The sequence below is a fragment of the Rattus norvegicus genome, chromosome 1 (genome assembly GCF_036323735.1).
Source record: "Rattus norvegicus strain BN/NHsdMcwi chromosome 1, GRCr8, whole genome shotgun sequence".
Classification (NCBI taxonomy): domain Eukaryota; kingdom Metazoa; phylum Chordata; class Mammalia; order Rodentia; family Muridae; genus Rattus; species Rattus norvegicus.
Window position 1 is genome coordinate 16,937,217 of NC_086019.1, and position 23,286 is coordinate 16,960,502.

The window sequence follows — 23,286 nt, forward strand, 5'->3', positions numbered from 1 at the left end:
CTGTGGTTTGATAAATGATTTTAATTTTTTAAAACTGTCTTAGTTGCTTTCTTGTCTTCTTGGGAAGATGAGAGCTCATATGGTTTTTAGTGAGCCATTCTAAAAAGCACAGCAGCTCCAGATTGGTAGTTCTCAAAGAAGAGGGGTCCTTGAAGAGAACAGACTTGACTCGTAGCACTTGGATACCAGGTTGAGGTCGGTCAGAGCTGCATCTGTCTTCAAAAGAAGACTTTGCTGGACTCCTATTTTGTTTCGAGACAGAGTCTCAAAGGCTGGCCTTACGTATATAGCCAAGTGTGTAGCCAAAGATGACTTTTATGTCTGATCTTTCTGCTTCCTCCTGTGGTTGGGATTGAGCCTGGGGCTTTGTGCATGCTGAGCAGACATTCCACTGAGTTAATGTCCCTAGCTATCTGCTCTCCAAAAAGTTGCTCTTTGTTCTCCTTAAGATCCAGTACAATTGAAATATTTATCTTAAAGATTATTGAAAATACAAAAGAAAGTGTGTGTGTGTGTGTGTGTGTGTGTGTGTGTGTGTGTGTGTGTGTGAGGGGTGGCGACTGGGGCCTGTGCCCACGAAGGCCAGAAGAGTGCATTAGATTCCCTTTAGTTACAGACAGTTGTGCACTGCCTTATGTGGGTCCTGGGAACTGAACTTGGTCTTCTGAAAGAACTTCATATTCCTTTTAACTCATGAGCCATTTCCCTATTCTGAAAAATTGACCACTTCCCCACGTGTTTTGATTGCATGTTATTTATGTGTATAGTTACGTGTGATGTGCAAGTGTGGTGGGAGATCCAAGCACAACTTTTTGGGGTGTAGTTTTGTCCTACCCTATTTGTCTCTGGTTGTTTAAGGTTGACAGAAATCACCTTTCCCCATTTGCCCTCCTTGCTGGCCCAGGAATTGACAACTTTTAATACATTTTGTAGCCTTACATTTTGAAGCCGGTTCTGCTCTGTAGCTCAGGCTGGCTTGGAGTTTCTGGATGTATTTTGGAGCCCTGGGGTTAGAGATGTGTACCACTAGGCCTGGCTTAGTTTGGTGCATTCTGACAAATGAGAGAATTAAAAAATCTCAGAGAAACCGGTTGTATTTGTAAAGTGATGTGTAAAATTGTTAGTAGCTTAGAACTGAGTAGTTTTTATGTATATAAGTTTTCGATACAAGAGCATGCTCCATTTGTTCGGCTCTTCTTAGAGATGTTGTCACACTAGCACCTGAGGTGACCGAGGCTGCCTCTGTCACCTCTGCTGACTTAAAGCTCTAGGCGGTCTTCCCTCTCAGCTTCTGAGGTTTCTGGCCAGTTCAGACACGTTAACATCTGGCCGGTTTTCTGACTCCAAGAATTATTATACACACTTCATTGTCAGGTGTGTGTGTGTGTGTGTGTGTGTGACTAGATGTAGTTTCTTGAGTCATAGATAGGCAAGTACATACTTCATTGTCAGGTGTGTGTGTGTGTGTGTGTGTGTGTGTGTGTGTGTGTGTGTGTGTGAGACTAGATGTAGTTTCTTGAGTCATAGATAGGCAAGTACATACTTCATTGTCGGGTGTGTGTGTGTGTGTGTGTGTGTGTGTGTGTGTGAGACTAGTTCTTGAGTCATAGATAGGCAAGTACATACTTCATTGTCGGGGGTGTGTGTGTGTGTGTGTGTGTGTGTGTGTGAGACTAGATGTAGTTTCTTGAGTCATAGATAATGATACATGCTTTATAAACTTGGGAATAGTATGTTGCTACTGGATTGGCTGCTTTCCAATTGCTGTAATAAAACACCATGACCAAGGCATTATAGAACAGGAGGGCTTATTTGAGGCTTCCAATTCCAGGGAGATAGAAGTCTAACACTGTCAAGGGAGAAAGCTTGGCATGGGGGAGGCATGGAGATGCCAGAGAGCAGAGGGCTTCCAATTTGAGCTACAAACAGGAAACAGTGAACAGACATCTCAAAGCTGGCCCCTGGTGGCATGCTTTCGCCATCAAGCCACACCTCCTAAGCCTCCCCTAGCAGCCAGTTGAGAACCAAGCCCTCAGATGCCCACTTGGGGCCCACCTCTCATTTAGGCCACCGTAGAACACAAGGGTGCTTTATTTTAGTAATGTGCTGTATTCGAATGGGAATGTAATGCTGTTACTCGGCATGAGTTGAGTTGGTTTTGATACAGTTCAGTTACTACATTGGCTGGCCTGATTCATGATCTGAGTCCTTTGCGTAACTGTCTGCAGGAAGATGGTCTGTTATATTATGTGTTGCTGCTGTTCTCAGTACAGGAAGAGTATGGTTCCACTGTAGTACAGCATTCCGTATTTGTCATGTAAGTCAGATGTATGCTTCTGGTGAGCCTCGAGCATGGAGGTAACTGCATTTTTGGTGACAGGCAACATGGAATTGAAGATAGAGATGTGGCAGCTGCTAGTGCAGATTTGCTCCATGAGTCTAACAGAAATCCTGAAGAAGTGTGAGCCTTGAGTATCTATGAGGGAAAAAAAAGTCTCCGAAGAGGATGAAGTATTGAGTTTTCTGTGCCTGGGCCTTTGAAGGCACTCCTGTTCTACCCCTGTCATGTTTACTTTCACTGTGACCGGATGTTCACTTTGAAGGCTATGGTGGAACCTTGGTGTGCCCCAATGGGTTTAAAGTTACTGGAGCAGGGACTGGAGAGAAACTCATGTTAACAGCTTAATGCTCTTGCATTAGACTGGGGTTTGGTTCCTGCTGTCCTTAATGGTGGCTCACGGTTATGTACTGTAATCTTGATCATTGAAATTCTATTTCTGAAGGATGTGATCTCATCCTCTGACATGGGCTGCTGCAAGTACCTGGGACAGTACACATAAAAACAGATATTAAAAAGTATTACAGGAGCTCGGACAATTATACCAATATTCCACTGAAGAAAATCTTTTCTTTCCCCAGTAACTTTTAATTGCCTGCGTACAAATCCTCAAGGAAAGACGGCATCACGAGCTCCTTCCTCACTCAGTGACAAAATATTGTTAGGCCCAATCTTGCCCGGGTCATTAAGTGGTGTCACTGCTCCACAGGCAGTGGGACTTGGGAGAATTGGGCCTGTAAATGAGGCAGACTAAAATCTCATGTGATAGCCAACTTTATTCAGAGCCCCAGACAATTTACCATGATGGTTGAATCACACGGGTAAAGTTCTTAACAGTTATGCTGTATGCTGTATGTACAACCACAAGGATGAGCCACACATGGCAAAAACATTGTTCCATAGACGCACAAACATTTGATTGAATAAAAGCAGCGAGCAATAGTAATCTGAAGTAAACTCACTCCTATTCGCTACATCTGGGAGGAGCATGGAAATACACTGTAAAAACAAGTCTGTGCTTTGAAGAAACAGGTCACAGACTTGTTTTCTTGGAGTATTCTCAGGAGCACTCCTAATTCTCCTTGACTGTTCAGACAGGTAAGTACTCAGAGCTGGTAACTGTTGAGTAAAGTTCATGAGTTTGAGGCCAGCATGGACTGTACAGTGAGGCATTGTACACACATGCACACACACAAAGCAGATTCATGTAACCCAGGATGGCTCCCAGGTGTCCCAAAGGAGTGCCTTCATCTCCTTCCTGCTTCTGCGTCCAGATGCTAGGAATATATGCCTGTGTTAGTACCTAGGTACTAAAACAAGCGTTTCCTTGTAATTGAAAACAGCTGGTATGATTCATTGTTTTTTTAAAAAAAAAAAAGTGAGGGCTGGAGAGAGCTCAGCACTAAACTGTTGCTCTTGCAGAGGACCTTAATTCTAGTTCCCAGCACCCGCATGGTAGTTCATAACAATAAACTAAGTTCCAGGGAATCCAGTATACATGGTACATATTCATATATGCAAAACACTCGTACAGTGTCAAATCTTGAGAGATTTAAAGTAACATGGTTTATGTGCACTGTGTGTGTGTGAAGAGAGATCTCTTGGAACTGGAGCTAAGGATAGTTGCGAGCTGCCATGTGGTGCTGGCAATTAAATCCAAGTCCTCTGGAAGAGCATTTCTGAGCCATTTCTCCACCCACCAGAGATGGCTTTTATGCCCTTCATGGACATGTACACCTGTGTACCATATGTATTTTGTGTCTGCAGAGTCTAGAAGAGGGGATTAGATCCCTATGGTTGGAGATAACAGCTGTCTGTGAGCTATTATATACGAACTGGAAATTCAATCCAGGTCATCTGGAAGGACAGCCACTGTGCTTTTCTTACTGCTGAACCGTCTTTCTAACCCTGATAGCTTTTACTTTTATTGGGTTTGGCCGACCGACCTCAGAGCCCTCACTTCCAAGGACCTACTAGCTGGCCCAAATGGCTCAGACACAGCTAACCTCTATTCCCTGGTTCAGCTTTCCCCAATTATGGTTGTTCCATGGATGCTTGTTTCCTTTGGAACTTATCAGATGGCAGGCAGGATAGAGGTGATCAGAAGGGAGAAATAGAAAAAGTGGATGAAAGGTGCAGTTCAGGAAGAGATGGAGGAGGGATAAATACTAAACATTCGAAAAAGCTATAAAGAATGATTTCATATTTATGAAGTTTACATATGATACATTGAGTATATGCATACATACCTATATAGTTTAAATGAAATTATGCCACTGGGCGTGACAATGCTTCCTGTAAGAGCCATAGATTAAGAAAAACGCAGTACTGGCCGTGAGAAACTTCCCTTCAAGTTGGTCAGATCTAAGAGACTCCCTCAGTGGCCTCTTAGAAGACATCACACACTTAGGAGAGACTTAGAGGAACTGCTATCTGACCCATAGATGAGGGAGGCAAAAAAAAAAAAAAAAAAAAAAAAAAAAAAAAAAAAACCCAACCAAAAAACAACAAGCAAAAAAATCCTACATTCCTCCAGAGAGAGTATGCAATCTCAGTTGTCAGAAATACTGTATTTATGCTGAACTTTTTCTAGTTTGGGTTTCACTTACACACCAGATGCTTTATTTTAAACCAAGAAAATGTATTTAAGAGTTTTAAAACTATGCTCATGTCTTCATGGCATGCCGACTATTTAGATTTATTTAACTGAGGCTTGTAATGAAATCCATTACTACGATTAAATAACAATTTGTAAATTGGATTGGGGTGAGCCTCTGCTTTCCATAATCTTTTACTGTCAATGCAAAAACGGGTCTTCTGTTTTTGATTAATTAGAACATTTTTGCTTTTCACTAGCTTTCAAAATTAGAAAGGTAAAGGTGTAAAAAAGCCTTAAGCATCCTGCTACCAAGCCTGAGGTCTCAAGTTCTATCCCTGGAGCCTACACAAATTGTCCTTTGACTTTCATGCGGGTACTATGGCATGCGCACGTGTGGCGTGCACACTAAATACATGTAAACAACTTGACTGGATATTGTGGCTCAGCAGGAGTAAAGCCAGCACCAGCAAAGCACAAGTTCCAAAAGCAATCCTACCACAGCGATGAAAACTGGGCGCACGTTGTGCTTGCGCTTTCCTGGTGCGGCTATTGGTTCTTGGCCTTCCAATCACAGGCGGCGTCCTCTAGCCTCGTCCAATGGGGGTAGGCTCCGAGTTCCGGCCCGCCAAGCTTGAGAGTCGAGGCTGGAGGAGGAAGCGGCGAGCGGTTCCGGTACGAAGTTGCTTGGCGGCTGTCGGCGGGCCGGCCGCCCCGCTTTGCGTCTAGAGAGTTTCCCCGGCCGCCGGCGGCGTGCAATGCAGCGGGACGGTGAGTGGCACAGGCTCCGTGAGGCCTTGGCTTCCGGTCGGCGGCGGGTGAGGGGCGGGCGGCGGGTGAGGGGCGGGCGGCGGGTGAGGGGCGGGCGGCGGGTGAGGGGCGGGCGGCGGGTGAGGGGCGGGCGGCGGGTGAGGGGCGGGCGGCGGGTGAGGGGCGGGCGGCGGGTGAGGGGCGGGCGGCGGGTGAGGGGCGGGCGGCGGGTGAGGGGCGGGCGGCGGGTGAGGGGCGGGCGGCGGGTGAGGGGCGGGCGGCGGGTGAGGGGCGGGCGGCGGGTGAGGGGCGGGCGGCGGGTGAGGGGCGGGCGGCGGGTGAGGGGCGGGCGGCGGGTGAGGGGCGGGCGGCGGGTGAGGGGCGGGCGGCGGGTGAGGGGCGGGCGGCGGGTGAGGGGCGGGCGGGCGGGCGGGCGGCGCTCTTCGCGGTGTGAAGAGAGCCCCGCGGCGGTTCTCTCCAGGGGCAGCAGAGCTCCGAGGCTGGTGAGCTTGGCTGTCGCACATTTGCTCAGAATCCCTTTACATATAGAGGGGAGCAACGTAACTTAACAAAAATTTGTGGGTTTTTTTTTTTTTAACGTGCTCGCGGATACCTCCCCCCTCCGCACTCACTTCCTTTTCTCTTCATCTTCAAAATAAAAGCTCCCCAAGAGCAATCACTTGGTGTAATGTGTCATATAAGGTCTCTGTGGTTTCTTTAGTGCGGTCTACGTGGCAGTTACTTGTCAAGAGTAATAATTGATAACTTCTCTTCTAAGGTACCAACGAACAATGTTTTCTTGAACTTGCTTCACCAATGTCTTTCATTCTGAATATATTAAGAAACATGCTGGCATATTTTGGTGTTCCCGTAGATCAGGTAAATGTCTTATTAATTTTGCTAACTTTATTTTGGGGCCTAATATTATTGTCCTTGTTTTGAGACAGGATATTGTGTAGCTTAGGCTAAAAGTCTGGATCCTTGGGTCTCATTTTTGTTCTCTGAGCCAGGGTATAGTCTAGCGCAGGTTGTCCTTGAGCTCTTGATCCTCCTCTCTCCACCTGCCAAGGGCTGGGACTACAGATGTACAACAGGAGGTCGGGTTTGGTGTGTCACTTTGAACGTGTTCTCTGCCCTAATTAGTTTTTATATTGTCTATGGGAAGAGGGAACTTCAAGACATGGCTTAGAGTTGATTGGCTTTCGACCCTGTCTCTAAGAGATTGTCCTTACTGTTCCTAGGTGTGGTAGGGCCCAGCCCTTGTAGGATACCATTCTTGGGAACATGAGTCCTGAGTGGTCTAAGAAAGCCAGCTGAGCCTGAGCCAGTGGTTTCTGCTTCAGTTCCTGCCTGACTTCCCTCAGTGATGGATCGAGACTGAGAAGTTGTGCTGGCTAGTTTTATTTCAACTTGACACAAACTGTAATAATCCGATAGGAGCGAACTCTGATTGATTAGCCTCCATAAAGTCAGGCTATAGGCAGGCCTGTAGGGCGTTTTCTTAGTTAGTGATTGAGGGAGAGTCCAACCCACTGTGGGTGGTGCCACCTCTGGCCAGGCTGGCCTTTTTATAAGAAAGCAGGTGGAGCAAGCAGTAGTTATCATATTCGTCCGGCAGCTCCCGCCTCCAGCTCCCTGCCCTGTTTGAGTTTCTGCCCTAACTTTCTTCCACTATGAACCAGTGATTTTTTTTTTCCTCCTCACATTGCTTTTGGTCCTGGTGTTTATCATAGCAGCAGATTGAACACAGCAGTCACACCACACGTGGTAGCACAGGCTGTAGCCTCAGTTGTTGGAGAGACAGACAGACAGGGACTGAAAAGCCCAGGGTCACCTTAGGCTACAGAGTGAGTCGAAAACTATCCTGGGCACCTTAGTGAGACTACATGTCAGTATAAAAGGTCATGAACCAGGGCTGGGAGCACTTGCCAAGCGTGAGCAGGGCTCCTAAATCCAACCCCAAATTCTGGAAAGAAAACCTCTGTGTAAACATCGAATTCTTTCTTTTCTATTTAGGTGGGAGAAAGAGGAGTTTGCAATAGTGTAACTGTGACAGTTTCGGTTTATAGATGGTGGCAAAGTGTTTAGTGATCTGTTTTACTCTTTCAAGTCAAAGCCCAATAAGATACAAAGGGATAAAATGTGGACACGATCACCACAGAATTATAGTTAGTGTATGCAGTTTTAAAAGTTCTTTTGCATTTGGGAGCGGAGGCAGGTGAACTCTGTCTCAAAAAATTAAAAAAGTAGTTTTATTTATGATAAGTTATGACTACGTTTGTTTGGGTATAGCATGAGAACACAAGTTCAATAAACCTAGAGTAAGTCTGAGGGAGAAAAGATGAGTCTGAGTTTGACAAGTTCACGTCAGGTTTTGTGTGCCCGTTGAACAGGAGCATCCATGGGTCTTGGTTCCATGGGTGATACAGAAGAGCCATGCATGGCTCTTGTGCTTGTGATGCCAAAAACAGGAGCCAGGCGTGGCGGTCCATTAATCCCAGCACTGGTGGGGCTCTGTGAATTTGAGGCCAGACTGAAAATAAAATTATTTTGTTGCTTTTCCATAACTGTAGTTTTACTGCTGTCACAAATCTACCTGATGGGTGACCTCCAAAGGGGTTGAGACCCACTGGTTGAGAACCACTGGCATAGAGTTCCAGAATAGCTAGAGCTACTGGACTGGCTGGTTTTGTGCGTCAACTTGACATAAGCTGGAGTTAGCACAGAGGAAGGAGCCTCCCTTGAGGAAATGCCTCCATGAGACCCAGCTGTAAGGCATTTTCTCAATAAGTGATCAAGGGTGGGAGGGCCCATTGTGGGTGGTACCATCCCCGGACTGGTAATTTTGGGTTCTATAAGAAAGCAAGCTGAGCAAGCCAGGGGAAGCAAGGCAGTAAGTAACATCCCTCCATGGCCTCTGCATCAGCTCCTGCTTTCTTACCTGCTTGAGTTCCAGTCCTGACTTCCTCTGGTGATGAACAGCAATGTGGAAGTGTAAGCTGAATAAACCCTTTCCTCCCCAACTTGCTTCTTGGTCATGATGTTTGTGCAGGAATAGAAACCACGACTAAGACAGCTACATAGACCCCATCTGAAAAACACAAGCACATATGAAATGTGTGTATAATACTGGGTGGCTTACAAAATGGCAAATTATCCATAAAGTTGGTGGAACGAATTAGAAAAAGTGTCAGGGATAATGCCAAGATTTTAAACAAAAGTGAATTAAAATTTGATGTTGCCCAGATGAAAAGGCAGTAGCAGGACAGATTAGTTTGACGAGAGGAAATATGTAAGCCAGAAGTATTGTTGGGATACACAACAATGTATGCCACAGACAATTGGACATAAGGGTCTAGAGGGGCCTGGGGAAGAAAAACCACCCGGCTTAGGGAGTTTGCTGTGCTCTGTTGATGTCAGAGGCCATGGAGTTAGAGTAACAATGCAACATGTCATTTGATGGTGCTGAAACAGCTTAGATGTCAGTAATAGAGAGACACACGATGACAAGGACTAGCAGTTGGAACAATTCCTGGTGTAACTTCTGAATTCAGAAGGCCGAGGTAGGAGAGTTGCTCCTGCACAGCTTTGTGATCGACCTGACTGGGTTTGTAGTGAATGGAGAAAGGACAGACGTGTGACAGAAAAAGCTGGGGTGGGGTGGGCCATGCCCCCTGTTGGAGATGCACCTGGGAAATTCAGCACACTCATGATAAACAGCCAAATGAGGAGTCTGTGTATTGTATGACTGAACAAGGGTGTGGGTTTCTTATACATAGTTGAAAGAGAAGTAGGTTAGATGACTTTGGAGTGGAATTTCTCCAGGGGAGCTGTAGCAAGCTGTAGTTACCAGAGCGGAGGAAGTTGTGGTTGATACTTTTTGTAACTGAACTCAGCTACGGGAAAGGTCTTGCCATACTCAATTGGTCTGAGGCACTCTTGGCCTTGACCATTCTCATGTCCACAATACACATTCACTTGTGACTTCATTTGCTTGCAACAGAGTTGAGAGTTCAAGGCTAGCCTAGGATGTATGACAGAACAAGCCCAGTGTCAGATAATATGCCAAGTCAGACGGGAAGTTTCACATGGTCCCACTCCTACAGGAAGTTATAGGTGGTGAGTGTCTGCTGAGAGAGGAATAGTCAGTTGAGGAACGAACTCACGTAGCTTATGCCATCCAATGTGGTCAGTTCTGAACACATAAGGTGAATGGACTCAGTTGGTTATGTGCACGTATGTGTATACATACATAAATATATGTATGTGTATATATGTATATACATTTATTAATACCAATTAAAGGAGATGTTGAAAATATTTAAACCCAATCTGGGGTTTCTACCCTGCCTTTTACCATTTAGTTCCTATATAAAAGACACGCACCGCCTTTATGTTTACAAAAGGACTTAATCAGCACTAGAGTGGGCAGACATCTACCCTCTGCTCTATCAGAATCTATTTTCCTATTGATAACCCCGAGTTATTACTTACTGTGTTTCTTCTGGCCTGCTCTTAACTCCATTTGGTCAGCCCTCAGGGCTAACTCACGACACCTTTTCCTCTCTTTGTGCCCCCTTCTCTCTCCTGGTCTGCTGCACACTCTCTGGCAGGGAAGACCAAGCTCCTCCCATCTCTCTTCTGCCCAGCTACAGGCTTTAGACATCTTTATTCACCAATCAGAAATAACTTGGGGGCATGGTCACTTGGGTCTATGTGCTGACTTTCTAGTCTTGGGGGGGGCAGCCAGGTCTTGAGGGCCCATACTTAGCATTACAATACAGAGCCAAAGACCAAACCTCAACAGGAGGGATCGGGAATCTGGGACAGGGACAGGAGAGAGGTTGGAGCAGGGAGAAGAAAAGGCGAAAGTGAGGTAGATACAGTCAGTACTCACGCAGGGCATTCCCCTGCAAACAAACAACAAGCAAACAAGAACATCCCTCAAACTATTAAAGAACCGAAACAAGAATCAAGCCAAACATGCTCCAAGGAAAAGTTTCCTCCCTCCCTCCCTCCCTCCGTCCCCCCCCCCCCCCCCTCTCTCGGGTTGGAGTTTTTCTACGTAGCCCTGACTGCCCTGGAACTCCCTCTGTCAACCAGGCTGGCCTGGAACTCAGAGTTTCTGTCTCCCGAGTGCTGGGTTTCAAGGTGTGCTTCACCACAGCTCCTAGAAAGAATTTCCGTGGGTGGAGATAGGATTGGATTGGAAAAGTAGGAAGGATGTGTGATGAGTTAGGGAAGGTGGTATCAGTAACTTTCTTTTGAAAACTTTGGAAAAGAAATTGAGAGAGGCCATCAGTTGGAGGGAGTCCACGAATCTGTTTCCTGAGCTTTGGGATTACTGGAGTGTATCACCATGCCAGCATTTTTACGTGGGTTCTGGATATTGTATTTGGGATCTCATGTGTCCATGGTAAACTTTGACTAAACTTTTCTTCTAACCCCATACTTGAGGTATTTTTTTTCCAAGAAATGTTAATAAGGTTTAATTCTTTAATAAAGGTACGTTTAAGTATTTGCTGTTAATGTTTTCTTTGAAGAAATAAAAGTTACTACATCTATTACACCTTTATTTTCGTAGATAGATAAACATACTTAACTGGCGTGTATTTTAAACAAAGCTTTATTTATAGGATTTGCTGATTTTTCAAAATAAAGATTATGGGTCAGCTCGGAGTATTGTCCGTGTTATTGGAAGAATGCTTCCTTTAGAGCCTTGCCGAAGACCTCGTTTTGAGGTGAGTCAGTCACCGTGCATCATTTAAGCCCTGGGGATAAAGTAATAGAGGCACTCCAGGGATATAGGACAGGAGGACAGAGGAAGACTTGTGCCTGTGAGCCAAGCCTTTGGTTTGCTTCTACAGATAAATCTTCTCACACATCATTTCTTTGCTTATATTCCAAGTCAGTACAGAGAATGCCTGAGGCTTGTTCCAATCTGACTTTGTGTTCTCGATGTACGGCTGTGTGATGGATGAGATTAGCCGTGGGGAGAAGATGCGGTTATGCCCTCAGGTGGAGGAATAACATTTCTCCAGCTTTTTTTAACGTCTGTTTTTCCTGTTTGCGTTTTGGACTGTTAACTTATTTACTATGATGGAACACGAGTCGCGTGCTGTCCCTGATTGTCTGTGGGGTTCTGACTGTGTCTGTTCTTTTGTTGTAGTTGACCCCACCTGCGAACGCTAAGGAGGTGGATGACTATGAACTTGCGGTTCCGTCTTTTGCTGATGTTTTGTGTGTGGCAGATGATGGAGAAGCCGGTTGTCTCAGATTTCGGTAATTTTATGTGTTTGCCTTGGACATGGGTGTAGCCTAAAACTTGAATTCTTGCAAGTGTTGAAGTTTGTTCCTAATGAGTGGACATTTTTGTTGTGTTTTTGTGATATGCTATGTCCTGATATTTTCTTAATATAGATGAGTGATGGCATATCATTTTCTAGCCATATATATATATATATATATATATATATATATATATATATTTTAAAATTTTTTCCCAATGTGGAAAGGTTTAATGAGAGGAGAAGAGGAGAGTAGTAGAGGTGGGCCATGAGCACGTGGAGGGAAGCAGGGTGGGGAATGGGGAGAGAAGGGACAGGGGAGGAGGAGTAGAGGGAAAGAACAAGGAGCAAGAGTTTTAGTATATATTTTAAAGAGGTTTTTTTGCCTTTAAATTTTTGAAAATGATTTTCCCCCTTTTACATAAATGTATTTTAGTTTGATCAGATCTGTCGCGCGCCCAATGTCCCGCCAGCAAGAACGACGCGCGGCAACAGGATTCTTCTGCGAACAAGCCTTTACTGTGTTACAGCTCTCTTAGTGTTACAGCTCTCTTGAACAGGGACCCCGAGCAGCAAAATCGCTCGACTTATATAGACAACAGTATGCTAATTATCTCTCAGGGATTGGTGGGGCTTGGATCACCTCACTATTTGTCCTCCAGTGATTGGCGGAGAATGAATCACCTCATTAGCATATTAACGGTCAACTGACACCTGGTGCAAAAACCGCACATGTGCAGTACCATTGTTCACCACTAGAGGGAGCCCTAGCAAGGGGACAAGCCTGCACATGCGCAGTAAGTCGTTTATATCCAGACAAGGCTGGATGTCGGCGCCATCTTTGTTTCGCCGAGCCGCTCTCTACAACAGATCATCATCCCTCACCCTTCCACCCAACTCTTCCCCTGTCCTCTTTACATGCTTTCCAATTTCACATTGTCGTGTGTGTTGTGTGAGTGTATGAGTGTGTGTTGAGTTTGTGTATGTGTGAGTGTGTATATATGTGTTGCCCGCATGTACTTGGCAAAGGCTGTGGTTTAGGACTTAGTACATTGCTTCTCTCTTGGCTCTCCCAAGTTTCCATTGAGAAGTCAGCTGGTCTTCTAATGGGTTTGCTTTTGCATGAGTTGTGACTTCTTTCTTGAGGGTTTCACATCCTTTCTGCTTTCTGAATGTTTAGTGCTTGGATTATAACACCTCATGGAAAATTCCTTTTTGTCCAGTGGGGCTCTGCGTGCCTCTTGGCTCTGAGTGGGGGGTCTTCTTACTTAGTTACAGGGGAGTCTCTTCTGTTTTAGTGAATGCCTGATCTGTGCCTTTGGGCTGAAATTGTTTTTGTCTCATGATTCACAGCTTTTCTCCTTTTGGGGTGTCCCAGACTTCCTGTGTATTTTTTCTTTAATTTACCCTTTTCTTTGATCATGCGGTCCGTTCTTCTCTCTTTTCCTCGGTTCCCGATTCTCTGTTTTCTACCACATCCGTGTTGTTGGCTTTCCACCGCGTCTTTTGAGTGAGTGGTTGGGGTTTTCATTTCTGTCCTTATTTGTGTTTGTGTTCTCGTCAGTATTTCACTCCATTGAATTCTTTTTCGTGTCCTGCATTGTTCTCCTTATTCCACTTGTGTTCTCGGACTTCAGTCAGGACTCTAGTTCTCTTTAACTGCATTCAGGCCTTTGTTTCCTTTTAAAACTCTTTGAACTCTTAAACTCTTTGTCTTGAGACTCATTTGAGCTATTTGTGCTGAGGAATGTTGCTATAGGTTGGTGATATCTTTGGGGGGCCATGTTGTTTTGATTTTCCATATTGCTTATGTCTTTGCAGTGGGGTCTTGGCTTCTGGGGTAGGTTGTGAAACTGGTGGAAGTTTGTCGTCCCCCTGTGTCGAGTGGGTGTTCGGGGCTGTTTTCTCTCTTACCATTTTTGGACTGGCTTCAGACCAGGGAGGGAGTCCTGGAATTGCTCATCAAGGCTGAGTGTGAGGGATTGGGCAAGGTGTCAGCAGAGCCCTTGGCTGCTTTGTGCCTACTTAAACCTAGTACCCGGTCTAGGAGGCTGTGGGTTATCAAATGGGTATCGTGGTCATATTGATTTTGCTTTCTGTATTATAAATAAAGCATTTAAAAATAAATATTAGATATATATATATATCCAGCTCTTTATCATGGTTTCCACCTGTGCTTTGTGTCCATGTTCGAAAAATACGGGTTCTACCCTGTGAAATCAAATAGAGAGAAAATACTCAGGGAGAAAAGTCCCGAAATTACCCAGAAACAAAAGCGCGAACTTGTATTTCAGATATTATGCCAGATCTACAAAAATGAAAGTGACAAAGGTTCTGTCCTGAATGTCTTCACTACTTTAGAGATGACTCAAAGTGAGCGAAGGATGTGCATAGGTTAAAGGTTTATAAGGAACTGGAGCAGCTTTGGCTTTTGGTGTCTGCAGGGTTTCTGAAACAAATCACTTCACGAATGCTGAAGTGGACTGTGTTTCAAATTTTGGATGTATTTATACCCCTAGCAAGGTGCTGATTTATATGTTAGAATATTTAAATGGAAACTTTTAGCATCAGGAATGCCAATTAGTCAAAGATTCTAGCTAAATTTATTATGTATCAAACCGTTTTATTTTCAGACATTTAGAAGATATAAACTGATCCTAATATAGACCCAAATGCAAGGCCCTTCAGAACCTTATGTAGAATTTCTGAGTAAACTTACAGCACTAAAAGTTAGTAGGTAAACAACTAGAAGGTAGGCCTTTTTGACCTACAATTTGAGGAAAGGTTTACTTCCTCATTTCCTTGCTGCATATTGGATGTTTTCTATACATGAAGATAAAAGTAATGATACGAGGCTCTCCTTCTTGGTGAGGCTAGAGGCCATCCCAGAGGAAAGAGATACTTTTGGTTTTATTTACCTTGGTAAATCCAGAGCCTTGTACATGCTAGACACTCTATACTGGGCTACGTCCCTAGCCCGTGTTCACTGATTGGTCTGTTATATGTATACTCTCTGTATGTGTGTGTATATATATGTATATATGTATATATGTGTGTGTACATATATATATACACACACACATATATATATTCATATATATATATTCACACACACATATATATATTTATATATATATATACACACATATATATATTCATATATATACATATACACACACACATATATATTCATATATATATATACCCACTCTGTGGTAGGGAGGAGTGTGTGCCCCCAGTGCAGGTGCTAAGGATTCGGGAGCTGCCGTTTAGCCAGCTGACTTGGATTCTGGGAGCTAACCTGAGTTTATGAGAACCAGTCAGAACAAACGGAAAACTTAGCAGCTTCCTAAGAGCAGTGTGACGGCCTGCAGACAGGCTGGCCCTCTAACTCAGAGATCTGCCCGCCTCTGCCTCGAGGGCCGGCATTAAAGCCACCACAGTGCTGTGCTGGGATTTTCTTTCTCAAGTTGAAAATTTTCCTCCCTTTATATTTCTTTCCTCTTACCCACAGACACAGTCTATGGAAAAAGGCGGAAGGGAAAGCTGCTCTCTTCCATCCTTCAAAACTACCTTGGGACCTGTCGTCCCCTGCTCTAAGTCAGAACAGAACAGTGGCCGATGACCTTCCTGTAAGCGAAGCTGCCATTAAAAAGATAGCCGCCCTTGAAGATGAGCTGACTTCTCTCCGGGCTCAGATCGCGGCCATTGTGGCCATGCAGGACCTGGGAGGGGGTGGGGAGACTGGTAAGTAGTTGTGTAGTTTGTTGGGCTGGAGGGATACTGAGCCCACCCTCAGGTCAGCAGCATTGTGAGTGTAAACCAGCAGAGACTGCGTCATGACAGGCTGATGTAAACCACGCGGGTAAGAAGGGCTAGCCGCAGTACACGGTCGCTTCGTTTGTTTGTTTTGAGAAGTCATGACTTCTCAGTGAGCTTTGCTAATTCTTCAGCAAAGAATTAGAAGCCAGGCATGCGGCTCACGCCTGTAATTCCAGCTTTTAGGAGACTGGAGCAGGGAGGCTGCCTTGAGTTGTAAGCCAGTCTTGACTCTAGACTGAGACCGCATCTCGGAAACGGAAACCAAGTGCTGGTGCTGTAGTGAGCTGTGGCCTGCTCTGGGGTTAAAGCCACAGCGCCCGGAAAGGCACGGTGGGCACACCTTAATTCTAGCACTGGGAGTGGATGCAGGAGTTCAAGATAATCTGTAGCAACAGAGTTTGAGGTTAGCGTAGACTTCATCAAAACCTCTCCCAGAAACACCAAAACAGGGCAAAATAAAAACCCAATACAAAACAACTCAAGCTAATGAATACCTTTTATTAAATGTTTTCGATGATACTGTCTCACCGAGTTCAGGTGAGTAATATTTTCCCGGTGTCTTTTTTCTAAGCTTTTGGAGGTGCATCTCGTTTTAAACATAAAGTTTTGGGGTCTAGAGAGGTGGCTCGGAGGTTAAGGGGTGGCTAACATGGATTTGCTTGCTGTCTTGTAGCAGGAACACAGGGGTGTTACTGGCTTGACTCGCTGGCTTCGTGTTATGCTGAGGGTTGTGTGTGGTTTTGGGTTTCTGTTCTTCAGGCTTCATCAGCTTGAGCGATGGACCCAGCATGGAGCAGGTGCCACCATCATCAGCGACCGCTCGGCTGAGTGTGGAACCAGACCATGTTCCAAGTGTGGTGCTTTCTCCTCCTCCCCTTCCTCCTCCTCCTCCCCCACTTCCTCCTCCTCAGTTTTCTCTGCAGCCTCCCAGTTCTCTTCCCGTGCCACCCGGATCTGCGAATACACGTGGCATAGATAATCTGGCTGCTGAAATGAAAAAGCGCCCTTCTGGTGTTAAGAAGACTGACGGCAGCCATCATTCAGAAAGCCAGAGAGTAAGTGACGTTCCGAACATGTTGGATGTTCTGAAGGACATGAATAAGGTCAAACTTCGGCCAGTGGAAAGGTATGTCACTGGGATTTGGGAGAGGGAAGGAAATTTTATCAGTTTTTCAGATAAATGGTTCATGGGAGTTGTGTATCTCTTACTCTCCCTTACCCTGTGGCCTCCTTCCCAGGGCAGAACCATCCTTAGTTCTTTCTTTGAGTGTCTCTTGTCTTATCATACTTCACTGTTAATTATATGTACTCTGTGCTGTGGAGGATAAGAATACAGGACTTCCTTCTACCCAACATTTTGCTTTTCCTGAGGCTGGTTAGCATTTAATGGAAAGTTCTAGAAGCGGTGTGATTAAACATTGTAATTCAGTGACGATGGACGCAATGATCAAATTAATGAACAAAAGCCGAATGATTTTTTTTCATCATGAATCTGGTCTTTTGTACATTCTTAAAGATTTCTTTAAATCCTCCTGTTCAATGTGCTGGACGTCACGGTAGACTCCCATATTCCCTGTAGTTGGATAGCAGAAGCAGGATCAGAAGTTCAAGACCAGCCAGCTTGGTTTACCTAGAGCATGCTACAGTGGAAATTAGAAGGCTAAACATTGAAGTTTGGAGCGATGAAAATGAGGAACTCAGGCCACACAGGTGTGGGAGGCCCCAACCCGTGGCTCCTGGTTTTCTGATGTGAATTCTTAGTTTGCTCGTTCTTTCTTTCTTCCTTTATTTAAGTATTTATTTAAATGTAGGAGTGCTCTGTCTGCACATACACCTATATCCCAGGAGATCAGATTCCTTTATAGATGGTCTTGAGCCACCATGTGGTTGCTGGGAATTGAACTCAGGACCTCTGGAAGAGCAGCCAGAGTTCTTAACTGCTAAGCCATCTCACCAGCCCCTCTTTAGATTTCTTAATTCATGGCAGAAATCTCTTAAAAACTAATTAGATTATAATGTATTATGCTTACATTCCTGCTGTGTTTAGGAACTAAGAGCTAAAAAAAAATTGCATCAGAGTTTTAATGCTTTTGATTTTCTTGATTTACAAATAGGTCACCGGGTGGTAGACCCATTCAGAAGAGGAGAAGACAGAGTTCACAATGGGATCCAGTGTCTCTAATTTCTAATGCACTGAAACAGAAGTTTGCCTTTCAAGATGATTCCTTTGATAGTGAAAATAGGTCTTGGCAAGGTTCTCCATTTTCTAGTCCAGAAACTTCCAGAAATGGTTCCAGGGTGAGTTTGTGATAGTGACGCATTAGCTTTCTCAAGTGTGTTCTTCTTGACTGAGCTTTGCCTACAGATTCTCTACACATGCCCACACGCACGCAGTACATGCACACACATGCATACACTCCACACCACACACACACACACACACTCACACACTCACACACCCCCCTGGGAATCTGCTTTGGCCTCTCAAGTTCTGGGAGTAAAGCTGTCAGTTTCCATGACAGTTTGATCCATTAGTTTTGTTTTTGTTTTGTTGGTAATACTTTTTTCTTGCTAATTTTGCACTATTATTTTTGATATTAGCTTACCATGAAACAAAACACGACTTGAAAAACACAGATGCAGCCCAATGGTGGTGTCGGTGGTGCACACTTTTTATTGCAACATTTGAGTTGAGACAGAGGCCAGCCTGGGCTACAAATGGAGTTCAGGATAGCCCAGGGCTACACAGAGAAACCAAAGAAGAGGTCTTGAAAACCAAAAAAGAAAAAAGGAAAGAAAACCACGGATGTGTGATGGTTTATTGTAGGTAGGATGTTGCTACTGCTATCTGTAGTGTGAAGGAGACATTTAAAGTTTTAAGGAGTCTAGAGAAGAGCTGTGTAATAGGTCCGGCCTTCCATTATTTTTGCTGTCAAATATGAAAGGTTTGGCTTATTTAATTGAATGGAATGTTAGCCCTGTTTGTTAGGAAAGCAAAAGGATCATAGTTATGTCCCCTAAGACCAGCCCAGAGCTTCTTTTGTAGAGCAGACCTGCCTCTTGTACCCCGAGCGCTGAGGTTGAAGGCTTGTACCACCGTGCCTGGCCAGAATCAGAGTGATCCCTAAAGCGGTGTGCATGGGCGCATGAAATGGTATTACACTTAAGGGGGTGATTCTCATACTCAGATGAGGTCAGACCTAAGAATGAGCCTTGTGAGGGGGCAGCATCTAAAGTCAGCACTCAGTGCCCTGAAGCAGAGAGGCTGCGGAACTGAAATGCCTGCTGCTGCTCGGATCGCATAATACTGAGGGAGGTGCATTCCTTCAGGAAGGCCCTGGTCCAGGAGCTGTGGCCCATCGCATTGCCACTGTGTGCACATAACCAGGTGTTGACTCATAATGGCATTTTATACACATGACAGTGCCGGGCTGGGGATCTGGTTAAGTGGTAGCATACCTGGTTAGCATGCAGGAAATGTTAGGTCTGATGTCCAGTACCTAAAACAAACTGGCAAAACACTGGCCCTCCGAGCAAAACGGAGAAAGGGAACACTTCTCGTTGGGACTGCTGGTTGCCTTTTCAGTGTGCAGCTGTGCCTGAAGTAAGCGTTCACTTCTAACGTTGGTGTAGCACTTTGTACTCGCAAGATCATGATGTCTCTGTAGCTGTGTGTTCTGCCTATGTGAGTCAACCAAATGTTAGATGGGAAACAAGCAAGCGATAACTAAAATGCTTGCCGCATCTGTAGTGAGCACACAGACATCTTTTTGTTGTTGTTATTTCTGAAGCTATTTATAGAGCGCTTATGGTGTACCTAGGAAGACTGTTTCCCGGTGGTAGTGCACCAGTGAAAGCGTCCCTGGGTTGTAATGTGATGTTTGATGCTTGCTTGTTGTTTCTTGGTACGTTCTTTAAGAGCAAAATTAAAAGTGCGTGTGTCTGTGTGTGTGTGTCAGTTTGAGGAAGTTCGTTCTCTGTGGGTCCTGGTGACCCAGCTTACCCTCGTGCCTGGAGGCCGGTGTCTGTACCCACCCAGCCGCTGCCTTTCAGAGGCATTCTTAATTTACTTTAGTAGCACGCAGTTTCAGGCTGGATGTAGGGGGACAGTATGGTGCTAAAGTGGGGAGTGTTGTGGGTACTACAAAGGTTTCAAGTCATAGGGGACATGCTTGTAAAAGGAATTGTGGGAACCCGAACCCTTTTGGGGTGTCTTCTGATTGCTTGCTCAAAAGGCGAGTGGTTTGTGCCTCTTTGCAGTCCTGCTGTGGGATACATGCCCCTCAATGGCTGCCAGTCTTAGACTGCAGCGGTGAGCTAAAATGAACCTTCTGCTCACTAGGGAGTCTTCAGCTCCTGACTTTCTTGCTCTTGTACCTCTCCGGGTCATCCAGTCCTCGCCAGCCTTCCTGCTTTCTCTCTCATTCATACCATCGCTCCCTCCTTTCTCCCTCCTCCCCCTTCTTGTTTTTACATTTTAGTAATTTTTGTGTTAAACTTTTGCTTTGTTTCAGTTTTGACGTCACATTACTCCACCAGAGAGTCAGCGAGTGACCTAAGGGAAGGACCGATGATATAAAAGCCGTAATCCAGGGTATCAGAAGCAAAAGCTGGACTACACTTGGAAGGACAGATCAGGCTTGCCCTGTGGTATCCTTCACTGCCTGTCAGGGAATTACCACCTCTGTTAGGGTCATCAGGCTGTACTCTGGGACCAGTATCCGCCCAGCCCGAGGAAGACATCTGTGAACACTGTCTCTGCTTTTGGAAGATGTGGCATTTGACTGACTACTGAAAAGAGTTGGGTGTAGATTCCCCATATGAGTGCTACTGAAATACGTGGTTCCGTGATGTTCCTAAAACTATGGCTTCCTACGGAGGCTCCTTTCAGTCTTGTGAGTTGCTGTGATACAGTTTACGTGGCTTTCAGTAACTTGTAGATTTCTTAGTGAGCAGAAGATGATGATTTTCATTAAGATAGAGTTTTAGTCACATAGGGCTGAACTTCCTAGAACTTCCTGCAGTAGTAAATTATTTGATCGTAAAGTACTACACGTAGAAGTAGACCCTTGATAGATTTCCTGCACACTGGCTTTGCACACGCAGATGGCTTTGGTGTGTTCCCTTTGTTCTCTGTTATGTTTATAACCTGTATATATGTATATTCTTTTGTAAGTAGATTTTATAATAAATGGATCTTTTGAACTTGGTTGAGTTTTTAACAATCCAAATTATATTCTTGCTGTTTTGTGACGTCTGGTTTCTTTGTGAGAGATGGTTATGTGGGTAAGATTTCTCGGGGGAACAAATGAAACACCCAGTTTATTTGCAGTAACTGTCTCTCCTCATCTGTATGCTAATGTGATAAATAGATTTGCAGGCTTCCCTGCTAGGCTTGCCCCTACTGCAGCCAGGGACCGGGTGGAGTCTGTGTCAGTGGGTCAGCGCCTGCCCACTCTGCCAGGCGCTCTGCTTCAGAGGAGCCTAACTTGTCTATCACTCATTATCAAAATTGTAAAGAACTCAGAAATAAAACCCACTGTGTACCAGGGTCTCCATCTTGGATGCACTTATGGCTAACTTTAGTGTTCTCCGTGTGTCGGCTCAGCCCTCACGTCAGGAACATGGGTGTAGGCTTTTGGTAGCCTCTCAGCAGATGGGAAACTGGGCAGAGGGAGTTACTAGTCCAGCTACTCTCCCAGGACCTCGAAGCTTAAGTGGTGAGATAGGATGTGAAGCCAGGCAGGTGGATTTTCCAGCATGTTCTAACCATAGGAAACACTGTGAACACTTACAAAATTTTAAACTATTTAAACTGTGCATTATTACTGAAGGCATTTCAGACAGTTTTCAGATAAAGTGGGTAAGAAAGTAGTGTAGCAATAAGTTGAAAGTCAAAACACCTCAGGGTTGTAATTTTCTGTATTAACCACCAGAGGGAAGTCCAGTACCGGGCACGCCGAGATTCTCAGCAGCTGTTAACCGCAGCCAAATGACAACCTTTTAGATGTCATGGGTAAATCAAGGTCTTTTACCCACTGAGCCATCTCGCTGGCCCACAGTGTTCGTTAAAATAAGTAAAGTTTAATTGTTAATGCTCAGGATTGCAGTAGGATTATCTCCACTGTGAAGTTACCGAATGGCTGTTGGTTTTGCTGCTAGGGTGCAGCACAGGGACTACGGTGAGCAGCACGGGTACAGTCTTCCCAGCCTGACAGTGCACACATGTATTGCAACTTTGTGAAAGGTCACCTTCACGCTTCTCGGTGTTAGCATCTGGGTCAACCTCTAACCCTCACCACGGACGGCATCAGCCATTTTAGAACCCCCAGCAGGGCACGGAGTTGAGTGACGATGGAGTCAAGCATGCTGGAGTTATCCTCTGGGTGGGTCTCATCCCGCGGTACCTGCCTGGCTGTCCTTCCCAAGGACCCTTCAGTTTACCTCTGCTTTAAGCCTCGGGCAGCTAGGGGGCTGTGCCAAGCCTGCCGTTGCCAGCGTTCTCTGGAAGCCCGTACCTTGCTTTCTGCCTCCATAATCCTGTTTGAAGTCAGATGATGACTAATCTTAACAGCTGATTAACACTGAATTTAATTTAAACAGTGAACACTTCATCTATATTAGCCACAATTCTGTGTACTCTAACAGTCTTTCATTTGTTAAATCCTCTCTTACCTTCCTCAAAGGGACCATCGAATCCCCCCACTAGACCCAAGATTATACCATTGCAAGCAACGTATGATGTAAGTCTGTCTGCAAGCTGAGCTTCTCAGAGGCTCCCTACCCTGTGACATCTACCATTCTCTATGGCTTTCGTCCATCAGTGGTGCTCAAGAGCAGCCTGCAGCTTCTGGTCCACCCAAGGGCATACTGGTGCAACCCCATGTCTCTTTGTTTGTGAGGATCCCCACTCCCGCCTCAAGACATTTTCCTTAAAGCCCTTCGGTATGTGTGACCACTGCCGGCTCTTCTCTGGGACCATGAGCTGCTCTCTGCCACTGCATCTGATGCCATAGCAGCTTCCTGGACTGGCTCTTCCCAATCTCAACAGGTTCTTCTAAGGATAGGAACTGGGTCTTACTCATCTTACTTCCATCTACGCCCAACAGCCAGTAGGTATATAACTTCATTTAGCGCAGCTTTTCAAAAGTTATCCCCATTCTGTAGATGAAGACAGTATGGTATATACATCACTTAGGCAGCTTATCCAAGGTCAGTTTCTACCAAGTAGTACTGTGGGGATTAAACCAAGAGCGCCTGACTGATTATCAGAACATGTCACTCTTAGACTATGAGACCTCTTTTGACACATGGCGTCCCATTCGTTAAAATAGACTTGACATGAATTTAAAACTATCGGGGCCGGGGGCCTAAGACGGGTGAGGATGTGAATTTGAGAGATGGCGACAGGAGGGATCAGGCATTTAAGGTCAACTCAGCCTACAGGAGATTGTCTCAAAAACAAACCTCCAAACCAGCTTAATCTGGTGACC

The 23,286-nt window shown here is 45.2% G+C and overlaps 1 protein-coding gene across 3 annotated transcripts; it reads left to right on the plus strand.

Moving 5' to 3' along the window:
- Positions 1–5,597: 5,597 nt before the first annotated feature.
- Mtfr2 (mitochondrial fission regulator 2) lies at positions 5,598–21,002 on the plus strand. 3 transcript variants are annotated; one of them, NM_001290110.1, is made up of 8 exons: positions 5,598–5,705; positions 6,463–6,563; positions 11,321–11,425; positions 11,854–11,966; positions 15,486–15,718; positions 16,553–16,919; positions 17,908–18,091; positions 20,308–20,998. In NM_001290110.1, exons 1-8 carry the CDS (start codon positions 5,693–5,695, stop codon positions 20,311–20,313), a joined length of 1,122 nt encoding a protein of 373 aa, NP_001277039.1. In that variant the 5' UTR covers positions 5,598–5,692; the 3' UTR covers positions 20,314–20,998. The 3 variants fall into 3 exon arrangements, with proteins under 3 accessions (NP_001277039.1, XP_063140203.1, XP_038959428.1); XM_063284133.1 differs by lacking the exons at positions 5,598–5,705; positions 6,463–6,563; positions 11,321–11,425 and having other exon boundaries at positions 11,863–11,966; positions 12,408–15,718; positions 20,308–21,002; XM_039103500.2 differs by lacking the exons at positions 5,598–5,705; positions 6,463–6,563; positions 11,321–11,425; positions 11,854–11,966 and adding an exon at positions 11,979–12,768 and having other exon boundaries at positions 20,308–21,002.
- The last annotated feature ends 2,284 nt before the right edge of the window (positions 21,003–23,286 follow it).

Excerpts from the sequence above, each read along its gene's own strand:
- Mtfr2 (NM_001290110.1), top strand. Across the intron at positions 11,426-11,853 it reads GCCGAAGACCTCGTTTTGAG|TTGACCCCACCTGCGAACGC; the intron begins GTGAGTCAGTCA and ends CTTTTGTTGTAG. Across the intron at positions 11,967-15,485 it reads GCCGGTTGTCTCAGATTTCG|ACACAGTCTATGGAAAAAGG; the intron begins GTAATTTTATGT and ends TCTTACCCACAG.